General features: G+C 45.9%; 1 protein-coding gene across 2 annotated transcripts; it reads right to left on the bottom strand.

The window, feature by feature from the left end:
* Nucleotides 1-2,067: 2,067 nt before the first annotated feature.
* LOC306809562 (uncharacterized protein) lies at nt 2,068-14,970 on the bottom strand. 2 transcript variants are annotated; one of them, XM_079321200.1, is made up of 20 exons: nt 14,894-14,970; nt 12,888-13,225; nt 12,367-12,496; nt 12,147-12,240; nt 11,089-11,239; nt 10,672-10,834; nt 9,886-10,011; nt 8,851-8,919; nt 7,961-8,083; nt 7,531-7,686; nt 6,975-7,028; nt 6,444-6,661; nt 5,515-5,591; nt 5,258-5,368; nt 4,508-4,594; nt 3,685-3,792; nt 3,386-3,507; nt 2,958-3,080; nt 2,347-2,389; nt 2,068-2,205 (listed from the first exon to the last, which is right to left on the bottom strand). In XM_079321200.1, exons 2-20 carry the CDS (start codon nt 13,057-13,059, stop codon nt 2,128-2,130), a joined length of 2,205 nt encoding a protein of 734 aa, XP_079177326.1. In that variant the 5' UTR covers nt 13,060-13,225; nt 14,894-14,970; the 3' UTR covers nt 2,068-2,127. The 2 variants fall into 2 exon arrangements, with proteins under 2 accessions (XP_079177326.1, XP_079177327.1); XM_079321201.1 differs by lacking the exon at nt 14,894-14,970 and adding an exon at nt 14,618-14,745.
* Nucleotides 14,971-16,652: the final 1,682 nt, after the last annotated feature.

Here is a 16,652-nt window from a genome sequence, read left to right as displayed (position 1 = left end):
TCCCAAATGCTCGGGATAATCTGTTAATGCACGGCTGGGGCGGCGGCAGCGGATAACGGGAGCGTCCTCCCCCCGCCGCTCCCGGGGGATTTGGCTCCGCGGGAGCGCCCGGGATGGAGCCGAGTCCTGGTACCCGGCTCCGGAGCTTGGAATGGGGTTATCCCAGTTTTGGAATGGGGTTATCCCGGCTCCCCCACGATCCTGAGGGCCCCAGCAAGGAGGGAATGGGTGGGGGACATCCCCAGCAAGGTGCTGGATCCCTGCTCGGATCCTTTCCAGCATCTCTTCCCGGATTCCTTCCTGAATCCTTACTCAGATCCCTTCCGGGATCCTTTCCCCCATCCATGCCCTGATCCCTTCCCGGACCCCTTCCCACACCCTGCCCCGATCCTTTCCCCAATTCCTGCCCCAATCCCTTCTCAGGGATTCCCCAGGGCTTTGGGGTCCATCCCCTGCCCCAGGAGCAGGGTGTGACCCCAGGGATTTGGGGTCCATCCCATGCTCCAGGAGCAGGGTGTGACCCCAGGGATTTGGGGTCCATCCCATACTCCAGGAGCAGGGTGTGACCCCAGGGATTTGGGGTCCATCCCATGCTCCAGGAGCAGGGTGTGACCCCAGGGATTTGGGGTCCATCCCATGCTCCAGGAGCAGGGTGTGACCCCAGGGATTTGGGGTCCATCCCCTGCCCCAGGAGCAGGGTGTGACCCCAGGGATTTGGGGTCCATCCCATTCCCCAGGAGCAGGGTGTGACCCCAGGGATTTGGGGTCCATCCCCTGCTCCAGGAGCAGGGTGTGACCCCAGGGATTTGGGGTCACACCCCCCAGGCTGTGCAGATCAGGGAATGCTGCTCTCCCTGGGCTGTGCATCATAACCAAGCACAGCCATCTGCTCTCCTGGCATTCCCCACAGCCCTGGGATTAAATCCCAGAATTTCAGGCTGGGAAAGTCCTTGTGATCCCAAGGGAGCTGGGCAGGGACTCAATCCCACCCTCAGAGCTGTCCCCACCTTCTTTAGGGGCAAGGACAGGGAAAAAAGCAAAAAAAGGACCAAAAAACCCCCAACCCTCCAAAAAACAAGACCAAAAACCCCAATAAAACCCAATATAAAAATCCAAACAAACCAAAACAACCCAAGTCCAAACTGAAACCCAACCCAAAAAATCCCACTCCAAACCAAATAAACCACAAAAAAACCCACCCAAAATGCCATTTAACAATGGAACTTAGGCATTTTAATTAACAAGGTGTCAGATTTCCTTGCAGGTTCTTTTTTTTTTTTTTTTTTTTTTTTTTTTTTTGTAGGAAACTTGGGATAACAAGAGCTGCAGAAGCCCCCAAACCCCTGGAAATGTGCAAAGTGCAGTTTGTCACACATTAAAGTTGATTTTGCTGCCTGTCCATGTAGTGCAGAGAGGGATCCCAGTGGGGCAGAGCCCAAAGCAGGCTCCAAAACTTTCTTTCACCTCCCCAAGTCAGAGTGAAATCCAAAATTCCCCCGGAATTTGGGAAACACACAGAGCCACCAGCACCAATCTTACTTTTTTTAATCTCATCTTTTTTTAAAAACTTTTTTTTTTTTTTTTTTAAATCTTATTTCCAGCAGGAAACCAAAGCCCAGCCTGAAATCTGGATTATTTCTAAATAAACTCAGCTCTTCACTGCCCCACACTGGGTTGTTTGAGGAAAGTAAAGCTCAGATTTATCTTCCAGCCTCTTGGTTTAGAATAAAACCCAAAATCAGAGCTTGACCTCAAACTGCTACAGAGGGAATTTTTAACTCCTTTTTTTTCCTGCTTTAAGCTTTTCCCTCTCAGCAGTTGCCTCTTGCAAGGTGTCCCAAGAGGAGGGAAAATTCTTTGCTGTTTCCTGCTCCATCTGTGTTTCCCTGCTTTTCTCAGCTTCTGAAAACAACTCCAACCTGCTGCCTCTCCCAACAGCTCTTTAATTTAATATGTGGAACTGCAAGAAACTCCCAAACCCTGGCTCTGCTCCCACGCCAGAGCCAGGAAAAGTCACTTTTTAGCTGACTCCTCCTGCAGGTAACAACCAAAGCAAACTCAAGGAACTCTCCAGGAAGAGATTGCTCAAAAAACCACTGAGAAATATTCCTGAGGATTTGGTCCCAATTAGAGTTTCTCAAAAACACTGATGAACTTGGAAACTTCATGGTGAACTGTGGTGCCAAAGGGGAGCTGCCTCAACCCCTGGGAAGAAACAAAACACAATGAATTCCCTTCAGGAATGTGGTTTTTTTTTTAAATACAAGATGCATTTCAGTATTTAATTGATAAGGGGCATCATTGATTTGCTTTGCTGTTAAATCCTATAAATATTGGGATACTCACTGATTCCAGGAAAAAGGTGCAGAGTTGCTTTGCCCAGGGACACCTGAAACAGAGAGAAATTTTCACTCATTCCCTCCCATTGCAGCCACTGCTGAATCTGCATGACTCAAAAACCTCCCAAAATCCTACAGCTCACAGCTCCAAGCCAAGGTGATTTCAGATTTCCAGGAAAATGATTGGGGGAGGAACCCCAGGATTTTCCAGGTGGTCCTGGGGTAAGGGGACAATCCCAAGATTTCAGGTGACTCTGGGTAATTCCCAGTGGGACAATCCTAGAATTTCAGGTGGCTCTGGGGCATTCCCCAGTGGGACAATCCCAGGATTTACAGGAGGTTCTAGGGTAGTTTCCAGTGGGACAAGCCCAGGATTTTTCAGGTAACTCTGGGGTAATTCCCAATGGGATAATCCCAGAATTTTCCAGGAGGTTCTGGGTTAATTCCCAGTGGGACAATACCCACTCACATAGAGGAACAATCTCAGGATTTCAGGTGCTCTGGGGCAGATTCCAGGTGTCCTGGGCATTCCCAGGGGGACATTCCCAGGATTCAGGGTGTCCTGGGACATTCCCAGGATTCCAGGTGTCCTGGGGCAGCCCCCACTGACTCACTCACATGTGCAAGTTCTCTATGACCACGTTGAGGCTGAAGAGCCCCACAGATTGCATCCTCATGTGTCTGCAGGTCAGGAACAGGCACAGGAACTCCCCCACGTACTGGGGACCAAGGTTCTGCCACCTGAACAACAAAACCACAAGGAGTGAGGCCCTGGGATTAACTCTGCCATTTGGGAGGAGCCAATTCCCACATCCAGTGGAATCCTGGCCAAAGCCAAGCCAGGAGATTCTCCCAGCACTGCTGGAAGCCAAGGGGGGATAAAAGAAGAGCTGCCCCCTCTTTTCCAGCAAATCACTGCTCCCCAAAATCAGAATGAAGCAACTCCCAACAGCTCCACCTGTGCAATGCCAGGATTTGCAGCCCTGACTGAGGCCAAGCTGCTCCCCAAATCTCAGAGCCCCTGTGTGCAGCTCAGGCTCACTCACACTCTCAGCATGGTGCCCTTCTCCCGACTCAGGTCCCTCAAGAGCAGGTTGGCAGTGCCACACAGGATGTGCTCTGCACAGGCAAGTTGGTCCAGCAACAGCCTCAGAGCCCAGAAGTTTTTCTAAGAGACAAAAATGTGTGATTTAACCTCTGCCAATCATAATAACAAGAATAAAGATCAAAACAAAGTCAAGTTAAAGGTGGCTAAAACCTCCAGGATGGTGGTTTCAGCATCAAAAAGCTTTTCAACATTATTTGCTTTGATCTCTTAGAACAGGAATCAGTTTCTAGGACTCACCCCAAAAGCCAGGACTATCTCTAAGAAGGAAGACAAGTGGGGAAGGTCACAACAAAGCATCTGCTGCACTGCTTGCACTGCCAGGACCAGAGAAGCCTCGTGGTGCAGCTACACAAGAGACAGCAACAAGGGAAGAAATGGATTTAACAACCCCTTTCCTTTTATTTATCCACTGAAACCAGCACTGAGCTATTCCAGTTCAGCCAGAGAGCCTGGAGGTAACACAACAAATCCACAAGAACCTTATCAAGAGCTAAAACCAGGGATTTTATTTCTAGTGCTCTCAGAAACATGAAATCTCACACAGGAGCAGAAATAGGGAATTGAAGGGGAAAAAAATCCGGTACAGGAGTCACATATTTGGAGAATAAATGAAAATTTCCTCCACAAAAGTTAAAAAGAATAAGTCAGCTCCTTAGATGACTGCATGGAATATGGAATGTTTTTCCTTCAAGTAAGTTCCACATACTTGAAATCCTTAATTTAAAATAAATTTAGAACTACTGGGCAATTCTGAGTTTTGAGACAGGCAGTGAGAAGCCCCAGTGTCCTGATTGAGCCAAATCCTGGGAGAAATTAAGACACAATCAATTATTCCCAGCCCTCCTCCTTTATAAATCCATAGATTTGGACAGGGATAAAGACTTCTGGATTGAAGATGACCTTCAGCTCTCTACCTTCAGATCTGCTCCAGAGTTTAGATTATGCTCATCTTAAACTGATCACACCCAAAAAACATCTTCCAGGCCCCTCTTAAAAGCTTTTCTTAATAATCCAACATTTTTCACTGCTGGGGTTAAAATCTTTTGTTGGTGTCACTCACCTGACCAGAGAAAAAAGCAGATGGTAAAGAGACATTAACTCCAGACTTGAGATCCTCCAGGAAGTTGCCACTGGCTGCCAGCACTTTCTGCAAGGGGACAGTGAGGGACAAGGATGGCAGATCCTCCCCAGACCAACCCCAAAGAGTGCCAGAAATAGGGTTTAATGTGCTTTTCTCAGCATTCCTGCACAGGGTGGTGCCTGCTCCACATCACTCTCAAGGGAAGTTGAGGCTCTGCAGCACCAACCAAAATCTATCAAAAACTCTTCATTCTTGTAGGGCTGAGATGGAAAAATCACCTCATGCCATGGGCAGGGACACCTTCCACTGTCCCAGGCTGCTCCAAGTTCTGTCCAGCCTGGCCTTGGACACTTCCAGGGATCCAGGGACAGCCACAGCTCCTCTGGGAATCTCTGCCAGGGCCTCCCACCCTCCCAGCCAGGAATTCTTTCCCAATATCCCATCCAGCCCTGCTCTCTGGCAGTGGGATGCCATTCCTAGCCCAGGCCCTTTCTGATCTGCTCCATCCCACCATGAACAGATCCAGAACCAGTCCCAGGCACTGAGCTGGGAGCACAGTGAACCCATTTCCAGCAGCCTTGAGCATTCCTGAACCCCCACACCCTGCACTGTCTCCAGGATGAGGCACTGGGGGTGAACTCTGCCATTTGGGAGAAGGTGCCAATTCCCACACCCAATGGAATCTTGGCCAAACCCAAGCCAGGAGATTCTCCCAGCTCTGCCTGGTACCTCTTGGAAACCAAGGGGGGGCTCTCCCAGGGCCAAGGGAAGCAGGTTCCCCCTCTTCTCCAGCAAATCACTGCTCCCCAAAACCATGATGAAGGAACTCCAACATTTGGCCTAAAAAAATCAACAGAACATTTGTGTTACAGAGTGAAATCTGTGCAGAAGGGTAAATTACTCAGAGAAGAAAGGGGTCAGAGTAAATTCTGTCCCTCTCAAGGAGTGGGAACAGGAGAGGAGAGGGAAATTTTGGCCTCACTCACGCTCCTGTAGAGTGCCTCACTGCTGTAGAGCAGTTTGAGTCCCTGCTTAATTAGCACAGTGGTCCTCAGGGGAGAGCCTGCAGGGATGGAAATGAAAAGCATCAAACCCAGATCCCCCACACCCCAAATAATTGCACAGCAGGAGCACAAGCAGGATATTCAGGATATTCACTTAGTTCCAGCCCTGTTTCTGCAGAGCCAAGTGCTCCCAGCTGCTTTACACAGGTTTGTTGGTGGAACAGATGAAGAGCAGCTCCAAAACACAGTTCTGGAAAGCTGCAGGGAACTGGACACAGTCCAGACTGAGCCAGGTGAGCCCAAAGAAGTGTTTGCTGTGGATATCACACCACACTGAGGGATCTCACACTTCCAAGAATTCTGCCAGCAGGGAACAAGTCCCAAATAAATCCTTCATGGCAGAAGACACCCTGAGAAGCAGCAAAGCCCAGGACAGATGATGACAATTATCAGAGGCTGAATTAATGATTCTGATGATGAAACATTTCCCATCAGGGGTTTTCTCCTCAAGGTCATGGCTGAGACAAAGCCAAGTCCCCACTGACAGTGGCAATTCTGGGCAGGAATGAAGGGCTTGGGATTTTCTTCTAATAATTTCTCTTACTTTGCTTTCAGCAGAAGCTCACAGCTCACAAAATGAGTGTTCTGACCAAAGTGAATGCTCCAGCACAAAGTCATCCTTCCTGCCTGCTGTTTTCATGGTTTGGGTTGGAAAGAACCTCAAAGCCCATCCAGTTCCAACCCAACACCTCCCACTACCCCAGGCTGCTCCTGGGACACTTCCAGGGGTCCAGGGGCCTCCCCACCCTCACCCAAATCCCAGCTGGGCTCAGGATGTCACTCATTGGAATGCCAAGGAAGAGCTGGAATGAAATTCCCAGTGGAAGGAAGGAAGAAGAAGTGACACTTGCCAGCTGTAACCCACAGCCCTGTGTCTAGCACATCATTCCCAGAGGGAACACAGCCTGTCCTGAAGATCTTGAGGTAGACCTTGAACTGGCAGGGAGTGATCCTGCAGGCAGAGCAGCAGGCCAGGCTGTTCACAGGGAACAGCAGGGAATGGGCAGCATCCAGGAAATTCCCAGTTTTGCACAGGTAGAAGGGGATCAAATCCCGAAGGTCTCGGAGCCTGCCAAGAGAAAATGGAGGTTTGGGTTAAAGCAGGATGGGTTTAAGAGGATTTGTGGAGAGATCTGCTTGGGCTTGAGCATTACAGAGGGGAGGAATGGTGAGCAGAGAGAGGGGGGGAAGGAAAGGGGGGGAAAAAAAGAGAGGAAAGGGGGAGGGAAAAAAAAAAGGGGTGGGGGAAAAGAGAGGAAAGGGGCGGGGAAAAAGAGAAGGCCAAAAGAAGGGAAAAGGGAGGAAAGAGAGGGGAAAAGGGAGGGAAAGAGGAAAGGAAAAGGGAAAAGAGAGGGGGAAAAGGAAAAGGGAAATCCATTTACCTTTGGTTTTCATTGCATTTCACAGCTCTCAGGTACCGAACAACTTCCTTGTACCTGGGGAGGAAAACAAGTGAGAAGGAAAAGGAAGGAAATGCACAGAATCTGCACAGCAGGACAGAAATACAGCTGGAAATAAACTCTGGAGGTTATTCCCAGATTATCTCAACTCTGGTAGAATAAAACCAGAGGTTGTCTTGCAGCTGAATTCTGGATTGTTTGGAATATTGGATTTTTTGGAGTACAGCCCTCTGAAGACTCAGAACAGATTTTTCTGGTTGCCTTCCATTTGTCAGCCTTTGATGAAGAGGAATTGCTTGAGAAATCAACATGCAAAACCTGTAGGGTTTTGAAATGAGCCACTCCAGAAATCTTTTATTTTTTTTAATCCTGAGGCATTCAAAGGGCTTTGAGGAACTCTAAAAAAACTCCTGGCCTTGTTGTGAAGAAAAAAAATAATTAAAGAAAAGTCTTTGTTTTGTGTCTCCCAATTATACCAAAGCACAGAGGTTTGGAGCAGTCAAAATGTAAGAAATGAAAAAAGCCAAACCAATCTCACTTCTTTTTTTCCAGCAGTTTCTCCACTCGAGCCTCCACAACAGCAAGGGCTTCCCACAGGAATGTTTTCCTCCCTTTCTGTCTCCTCTGCCCAGTGATGTTCTGGCCTTTTAAAACTGTGGTCAGTAACATGTGATCCCAGGGTAAAACATTCAGGCTGGAAGGATAAAAAAAAAAAAAAAAAAGGTGATTTTTTACTGTGTTTAGTTGTACATCACTAATGAGCTCCTTTAAGGATTGTGAAGTTTGATTAATGAAGTATTTTGGAGTTTAGAGCTCAGTTCTGAGGGAAAAGAAATAAACTTTAGGGAGAACAGCTCAGTCATGACATAAAAGATGGAAAGCAGTAAATACTGAAATATTCCTCTACATTCCACTTATATTATCAGGGAAAGAACATTCCACTGGATCCAAATCTGCCCAGAACTCACCTGTTTGAGAAGGCATAGCAGTGACAGGGAAGGGAGATGGACTGAAAAAATTCAACAAACTTGTCATAAAGAATTTTTGGGAAGTCACACAACACCAGCATCCTCTGAAGTCGAGTTGTGATCCTGGGATTTGAAAAGAAAAACAATTCCAAAAGGATATTTTCAAATGAGGGGAGCTGTCTTTTTAAATCATATTAGAAACTACACAAGTTTGGTTTTTTTTTGTTTGGATCTCTACTTGAATTTCTGCTTTAAGTTTTGTAGTGAATAATGAAATTATTGTGCTGTGATTCTGTTTAAGTTTTAAAACAAAGATCTCCAAGAAATGTGCACAGCAAACACCTCAAACTGTGCTGGACCTGAGCTCCTGCACCTTCCCTGCTACTGGAACCATTTTTGTATTAATTGATAAGTGGAGATAAAAAAGAAAAGTTTACTCTTCAAAATTTTGTCAGGGAGGTAAAGACAAACTCTTCCCTTTTTTTGTTCCAAGTAAGAAATTAAAAAAAAAATCACAAATAGCAATTTAAAATGCAAAGTGCTGAAGGATTTAGGTTGTAGCTGTCATTAGCTCCAGAAAAGCTGAGAATATAGAACTGGGTTGGAAAAAATTGAATTCTTCACTCATCAACCTTCAGTGGCAGGTGAATTTGAAGGGAAAGGTGAAGGATGGAGCTAAAATGGGAAGTGAGTTCAGCCAGAGGAGCTGGGTGTCCTCATTCTCCAGCCTCTGGGGGAGCTTTTCCTGCTCCTTCCCAGGGGAATCCTGCTGTGACCTCTCCCAGCCACTCTTTACTCCTTGGTGTAACAACCAGAACAGATGATTTGTCACCCAGAACACATTTTAGAGCCAAGCAGAAAGTCTGAGCCAGCAAGGACACCAGGGTTACCTTTGGAACAGAAATGGGACAGCAATCCTTATGGAAGCAGTGTGGCCAAGGTTCTGACAGTTCTTAAGCCTGGAAAAAAACAGCACTAATTAATGCCTGCCTCCCCTTCCTGCTTTTTCCCCTTCTCTCTACTCAACTGTTGAGGAAAACTTTTAAAGGAAAACTCTTGGAAGCTGGCATGCTGATAGAAATTCCTGCAAAAACTGAAGTGCAGAATTCCCAGCTAACAAATGCAGCAAACCTGGCTCACTCCTCAGCAGAACTGCAGGGCAGCTGCTGCTTCAAACCAATCCACACATCATTTCCTTCTCTTTTACCAAAACCCCTGAATTTAAACCCCAAAATGTTCAGGTTTCACAAAGCAAAGCTCTGTAATGCTGAAGAATGTTTTGCTGAGTTGCTAAGTGTAACTTGGAAGTTTTAAGTTAGGTTAAATGCTGTTGAAGTGTTACTCCCCTGAAATTATTCAAGTTAATTTTTAAGCCAAGATTAAGTTAGGTCTAAGTGCTGATTCTTTGGTGAATTGTTAAGCCTAAGGTATAATTTAAAGTATTGTTAAGTGGCAATGCTGTTAAGCTTTTAAGGCTGAGTTCCTTTTAATCTTTGCTGTTCCTTTTGTCCCACACTCCCCTCAGTGGTTCTCAGCTCATTTTCTTTTCTGAATGCCTGGACTAGGTTTGGTTTTGTTGTTGTTTGTTTTCCTTTTTTGTCCCTAAGATCTCCTGTAAGCAGTGGAGCAAATCTTTCCAACCAACTTTGTTGTTTCATATTAAATCTGGCTTTCCCTTGGCAGGGATTTTTTTGATAATCTCAGACTCTCATTCCTGCTTAACTTCACCTTCTCACATCCAACCTCTTCTTTTCCCCAAAATCTCACTTCTCCCTCAATGTGTTCATCCTCCTCCTGCTGTTCTGCAGCCTGGGCTGGGATTTTTACACTTCCCTCACTGCTAATAAACAAACCCCCAGGATTCTGTCACTAATTCCCCTCCCCTGGAGGGAAGAAGGAAGATTCTCAGTGGGCCAGGTACTCACAGAGCAGGGTCTTTGTGCAGGGCAATCTGTTTAGCTGCTCCCAGCAGCATGACAGCAGCAGCTTTGGGGCTTTCTTGTTCTGCCTGATTTAAAAATCTTGTTACCAGCTCAAAAACATCAGAATACCTGAAAAAGTCAAGTGGCCTGTGAGATCAAGGGTCAGCAACAACAGACTTCCTAAAAAAACTGCTAGCTGTGGTCATCCCACAGCTTGAGAGCAATCCAGAGCCCAGCTTTGCCTTCAGAGGATCTCCAGCACTCTGAGAAGGTGCTGGCACAACCAGTACTTTGGGTATTTTGAAGGTTTCTTATACCAGTGAGAAGGTGAAACTCATTCTGAGGAAGAAATTAATAAAAAATTCAGAATCCCAGAATGGTTTGGGTTGGAAAGAACCTTAAATTCTGACCCCAACATCTTCCACCATCCCAGGTTGCTCCAGGCCCTGTCCAGCCTGGCCTTGGGCACTCCCAGGGATGCAGAAGCAGCCACAGCTGCTCTGGGAATCTGTGCCAGTCTCCCTACCCTCCCAGGGAAGGATTTTTTCCCAATATCCCACCTAAAGCCACCCCAAAACCCAGGCCTTAGGTCCCCACTGCCCCAGGTTATAATAATCAGAGACCATCAGGTGTCCTGCACAGCACAGGAGATTTAAACACACATTTAAGAGAGATTTTAAACTACACCCAAGTACAATTCACCTTGCTGACCTCTCTCAACTCTGTTTTTGCTGTCTCAGGTGCCACAATTCTGATTACCCTGACAACCCCAAATCTGTTGGGACTTACTTGTACACCACCTCCATGTTCTGTGAGCTGCACACATTGCACTGCCCCAGGGGCAGCTTTGGCTGGCAGCAGCATTCATGTCCTGGGGAACACAACCTTTCCCCTGTCAGGTATTTGTTATAGGCCACAGAAAGATCCTTGATGAATTTTTCTAGGAGATCTCCTAAGAGACAAGACAGAAAAAAAAAATGCACAAAGAGTTTTGCCTGTTTTTTTCAAAATCAAAAGCTCCCCATATGAAATTATTTAGGATAAAAAAGTTCCCCATGTGAAATTATTTAGGGAATTGTTTGCATCCAGTTTTATTGGTCAGGAAAGATTTGATGCTGATGCTGGGATATTGGGATTAGGTGTTTTGGGAGCACAGCACCCAGGAGGGCTGAGCAGCCCCAGGATTTTTGGGAACACAGCACCCACCCCCACGCCTCAGCTCTGTGTCCAGCTCCAGCAGTTCCAAGTTGAAGGTGGCCAGGACTCCAGCCAGGGCAAAGTTCCTCTGGGCCTTCCAGAAGTTGCTTTTGTTGTGGGCATTGCAGTGGCACAGGGAAGGGGTTGTCCAGAGTGAGCACTGTGTCAGAAAATAAAATAAATAAAAAAAAAACAGGAAGATTGGATTTTTGTGTTTTGCCCTCAGCACTGAGTGAGAGGTTACAACTCCTTTTGTCCTTGCACCTATAAATATTTTGGCAGGCAACAATTTGATATCATGGCAATCATTAAAAAAAAAGCCATTTATTGATTAACTCTCCCTGCTGAGCCCTTCACAGAGACCTCAGGGCTGGAAACTGGGAACAGAGCCTTGTCTTTGCATGTTCACCCCAACCCTGCTCACAGCTCCTCTGAAACTCACAATAGATCCAAGCAAATAAATCACCCCACACAATTCCTTGCACTCCTGACTCCTCTGAGCACAGTCTAAAAAGCTGACATTTCTCTAATTCATTTTAAAAAAAGTCTGATTTAGTGATCTGGTTTTATGACATGCACTGTGTGCCCAAAGTGAACAGGATATCAATAAATAACAAACAACTGCATGTTTACTCCAACTGCCTGAACTAGAAATAAACCCCACCAGAACCACACTTTTAGTGGTTATGAGGAATTATTAATCAAATTTCCTCTATTATTCTCTCAGAGCCCTTAACTCTACTTCTGGGAGGGTAGAATTACTGACTCCTAATCTATCCTGTTTCTTTGCCAGCTTTAATTCAGGTACCTTGTTACTGTGCACTGCTTTGTGTAGCCTGCAGGAGTTCCTTGTTTTATCCTGTGTAATAAAAGCCCTTTCTCTGTTCCCTCCTGTCTACTCAATAACTCATTTGTGAAATATTAGACCTGAAAAACTCATGAGCTAGAGGTATTTAGGCACAATCACCTGAGCAGAGCTGCCAAAAATCTGAGCCTGAGGTAGGGCTTGCCTAAAGCTCTCATTTAATCCACAATTTTGTCCCCTGCAAGCTGTGGCCTGCCCTTACCTCAGCAGCCAGTTTGTCACAGATGTAGCAGTAGCACTGCTCACAAATATCTGCATTTTTCCCAAGGGGGGAGCAAGTGTCACTCTCTCTTCTCCTGCAAGGTTAGAAAGCAGAAGGTTATTTAGGAAAATCCCATCCTGACCCAGCTGTGGTGCTGCTCCCAGCTGTTGCAAAGCTCAGTGTGGGGAGCCCAAAGGGGATTGCCCAGCCCTGCACATACTCAAAGGGGTGAGTGGTGCAGTCATGTCTGGCATGAGGCATCACATTTGCTTGTTTACAGTAGGTAACCACTAAATCCCCTTCCTCATCCACCAGTTCTTCTGATTTCTTCTCTTCCAGGGGAGATTTCTCTGCAGGGAAGAGAGCAGGAGGTGTAAAGCAGTGTACAGTGTAAAGATACTAATTTCTAACTTCTTTACAAATTACTGATATTTAGTTTTTGAACACTTTAAAGCACTTTTTTTTTTTTTAATTTGACAGAATAGCATACAAAACTTCCATGAACTCTCAAACCAGAGGGCATGAAATCATAAAGGACCCAGCTGACATTGAAAAGGCCCAGCCTGAGCATAATTTGAACAATCAGTGCCATCAAAGATATCCCTACAGACTGGGGAGCTCCTCCTGGTTTTATTCACTTGTGCAGCACAAGGACAGATTTTAAGCATAACACAGAATTACTTCAGTTTATTCCCCAAATCTTTCAGGGAACTGCAGCAGCAGCAAGGGAACAGCTCTTACCCTGTGGCTCTACAAACAGGACAGAACTCCCTTGGGTGTTCTCCCCTTCATCATCATCATCATCATCACTGATCAGGATTACATTCTCCTCCTCCTTTTCTGATGGCCACATGCCCACCAGCTTCCAAACTGGAACTACTTGGCAGCCACCAGGGTAACACTGACTGTCCATTTGTACTTTTAAGGTGTTTTCCTCAGCAAGGGAAGAAAAAGACTCCTCTGAAACCCAAATTCTTCTTCTCTGTTGGGTAAATGACACTAGAAATGGAGATTTTTCAACCTCAGTGCACTCAGCAGCTCAAAACCCACTGAAGCTTCCATCCAGAGCTTGGAGAACCCTGAAAACAAGGAGAGGAAAAAAGAAGAAATAACTTTAAAATATGAAATGAGCTGTTGTTTGGTGGGGCTGGCTGTGGAATGAGGACAAAGGGATTGAGTTCCCACTGCCAGGGCAGGGTTAGAGGGGATTTGGGGACAAATCCTTTCCTGGCAAAGGTTTCCAGAGCAGCTGTGGCTGCTCCTGGATCCCTGCAAGTGTCCAAAGCCAGGCTGGATGTGCCCTGGAACACCCTGGTCTAGTGGAAGGTGTGGCACACGGTGAGACTGGACTGCTGGAAATGATGCAAGCTTAAATTTGGGACCAATGAACAGGGATTGCTTTGGGTTTTGTGTGTATAAATCTGCAATATTCCTAACAAAAAGCCATCTCTATATGGAATATTTTCTGTACCACATCTCGGCCAGAATAAAGCAAACCCTTGACTCTCTATCACTATGTAGTGATGGGGGGTTTTATCCTTCCTGAATTTTTGCTGACAGGATGAGCTTTAAAGTTCTCCCATCCCAAAATTCCACGATAACAATTCCTGTTCACAACAACCCAGCCACACCAGGAACACCCAGCACAACAGCCCGAATTCCTCTGCCTGTCCCCAAACTCAAACATCTCCACCTCACCCTGTCCCCACAACCAGTGATGGTGCTCCAGCACTCAGGGGGGGGAAAATTTGAAGACTGATGCTGAGAGAGTTTTTCATTAATAATAACAATAAAAATAATCAGCTAAAGAAAGTCCAGGGAGGATTTGAACTTAAGCAGAAGTTGCCTGTGGCAGGGGGTTGGTCTTTAATGTCTCATTTCTTTAATGTCCAAATCCTTCAGTGTCCCTTTCCTTCCATGTCTCTCCCTTCAATGTCCTGTTCCTTTAAAGTTCCATTCCTCCAGTGTCCCTCTTTTTAAAAGCACATTCCTTCCATGTTCTACTCCTCTAGCGTCCCTTTAATGTCCATCCCTTTAGTGTCCCATTCCTTCAATGCCCCATTCCTTCAATGTCCTATTCCTCCAGTGTCCATTTAATGCTCTGTTCCTTCAATGCCCCAATCCTTTATGCCCCATTCCTTTAATGCCCTATTCCTTCAGTATCTCATTTTTTAAATCTCCCATACATTCAATGACCCATTCCTTCAATGCCCCCTTCCTCCAGTATCCCTTTAATGCCCCAATCCTCAAATGCCCCATTCCTTCAGAATCCCATTCCTTTAATTTCCCATTCCTTCCGTGTTCCAATCCTTTAATTCCCATTCCTTCAGTGTCCCAATACTTTAATTCCCATTCCTCCCATGCCTCGTTCCTTCCCCTTCCTCCCACACCCCCAACCCTCCTCACCCAGCCCCAACCGCCTCCTCCCGCGCCCCCAGCCCACCCTCCCCTTCAGATCTCCCCATACCCACTCAGCCCTTCCAGCGGTGCCGTTTTCCCGCAATTCCCGGCGTTTTCCCGCGATTCCCGATGGTTTTCCCGGTGTTTTCCCCGGTGCCGCTTTCCCGCTCCCGCCGCCCGCCACTCTTTGAAGGCCCCGAGCGCTTCCAGGTCGGCGGCCCCGGGGCGGGACCCGCGCGCGCTTCCGCCCTCACAGCGCCCGCCATGTTTGCTGAGGGCACGGCTGGCACCGCTCAAATCCAAACTCGAAATAACCGTGTTTGGTGAGGGCTGGCACAGATACCCACTGAGCCCTTCCAGCCGTGATGTTTTCCCCGAAATTCCCGGTGTTTTCCCCGCAATTCCCGGTGTTTCCCCCGGGGTTGTTTTCCCGCTTCCGCCCTCACAGCGCCCGCCATGTTTGGTGAGGGCACGGCTGGCACCGCTCAAATCAAAACCCTTTAAATGACCGTGTTTGGTGAGGGCACGGGTTGTCACTGCTCAAATCACAAGTATTTTAAACAAAACAATGAAATAAAGGTTCGGTTCTCCTCTAAATTCTGCGGGTGCTGTCCCGTGTCCCTCATGGTGGCCCCGGTCCCGTGAGGCACTCCCGGGACAAGCCGGAGTTCACCGGGAGCCAGAAAAAATCCTGCAAAAATCAACTTTATTCGGATAAGGCAGAGATGTCACTGCGCCACACCTCTGTGGGATCTCTCTGGAGTTTTTGGAAGCTATAACCTCATTTTATCCTCATTTCCCGATCACTTTTCCCTCCTCTTTTCCCCCTTTGCCGAGGCAGTAGGAAAGAACAGTCCCAAATACTAAATATTCCTCCCTTTAACATTCTCCCCTTGTAAAACCATTAATATTAGATTTAAATTGATCCCGAATTAAGTTCATACTCACAAACCGTTCACGTTTTCCCCTAAAGCTCAAACAACTTCACTCTGAAACAAATCTGAGGATTTTAACCCCCCCAGAACTTTGTTGCTTTTTTCAAATTAAATCAGTGAAAACATTAACACGGATTTGTACAATTACTTTGAGCCCCTCCCCACTCTTTCTACCGCGAATTTCTAATTGATTTTTTCATGTTTTGATACATAAAGAGCACAGCTAATTACTGACACACCCACACTATTTTCCTGATTGGTTCTTACACATAATAAGTTCAATTTTTCAGTAGTGGAGACCTTGCCACTCTGCACTGTGGTTGGCCTCACCTCGAATATTTTAAATTATTTTGGTCACCAAAAAGATAAAATATTTATATATATATATATATATAAAATATATTTTGGATGCTCTCTCATAATTTAAAAGAACAAAAGAATAAAAAAAGTATAAGATCAATTTAAATATAGACAATTGATAATAGCTTATAAACAATGCAAAAGAAGGAAGCAAGGCCTTTACAAGAAAAGAGCTTGTAAAAATGTATTTTAAAATAAACTTGTAAAATGGATATACAAGATAGGAGAAGAAGAAAACAAAAATAACACAAAAGGAAAAGTACCAGAGTTAAAGTAGCACAAAAAAAAAAAAAAAAACCCCAAAATTGCTGAGGTCTACAACTATGAAATTGTGCAAACGCTGCAAAACTCTGAAGCAAAATTGTAGCTAAGAAACCCAAAATAAATCTGCAAAATCATTCCATGAAATAATCTGATTGGAAATTTTATTTTATTGTAATTTTTATTTTATTTATAAAAATCTGCTTGCTTGCTTGTGTATTGACCTAACCAAGCATCTTTTGCTTTATATTCTGCCTCCTTTTCTACATTAAACTCTTGCAGTTTTAAAAGAGTGAATTTGATTTCTCACCTTAAAAGCAGCTGGAGGAGGAGACGCTGCCGTTTCTCCTCACCCCTATCGCCACCTTCTGTCGCGACATGAGCGAGGAAAATCCACATCCAGCAGCTGAGGCTTCCCACCAAACACCAGGTGGTACCAGAGCTCCACACAGGAGCTCAAAAAAATCCGAATTTTCAACCCGGCAAAGGGAAGCTGCGATGTCTTAATGTGCTGTTGGCACAGAAAATCGAATTTTCGAAAGGAAAAAGC

The sequence above is a fragment of the Erithacus rubecula genome (genome assembly GCF_903797595.1).
Source record: "Erithacus rubecula genome assembly, chromosome: 17".
Lineage (NCBI taxonomy): Eukaryota > Metazoa > Chordata > Aves > Passeriformes > Muscicapidae > Erithacus > Erithacus rubecula.
This window is presented reverse-complemented; position numbering and strand designations above follow the sequence as displayed.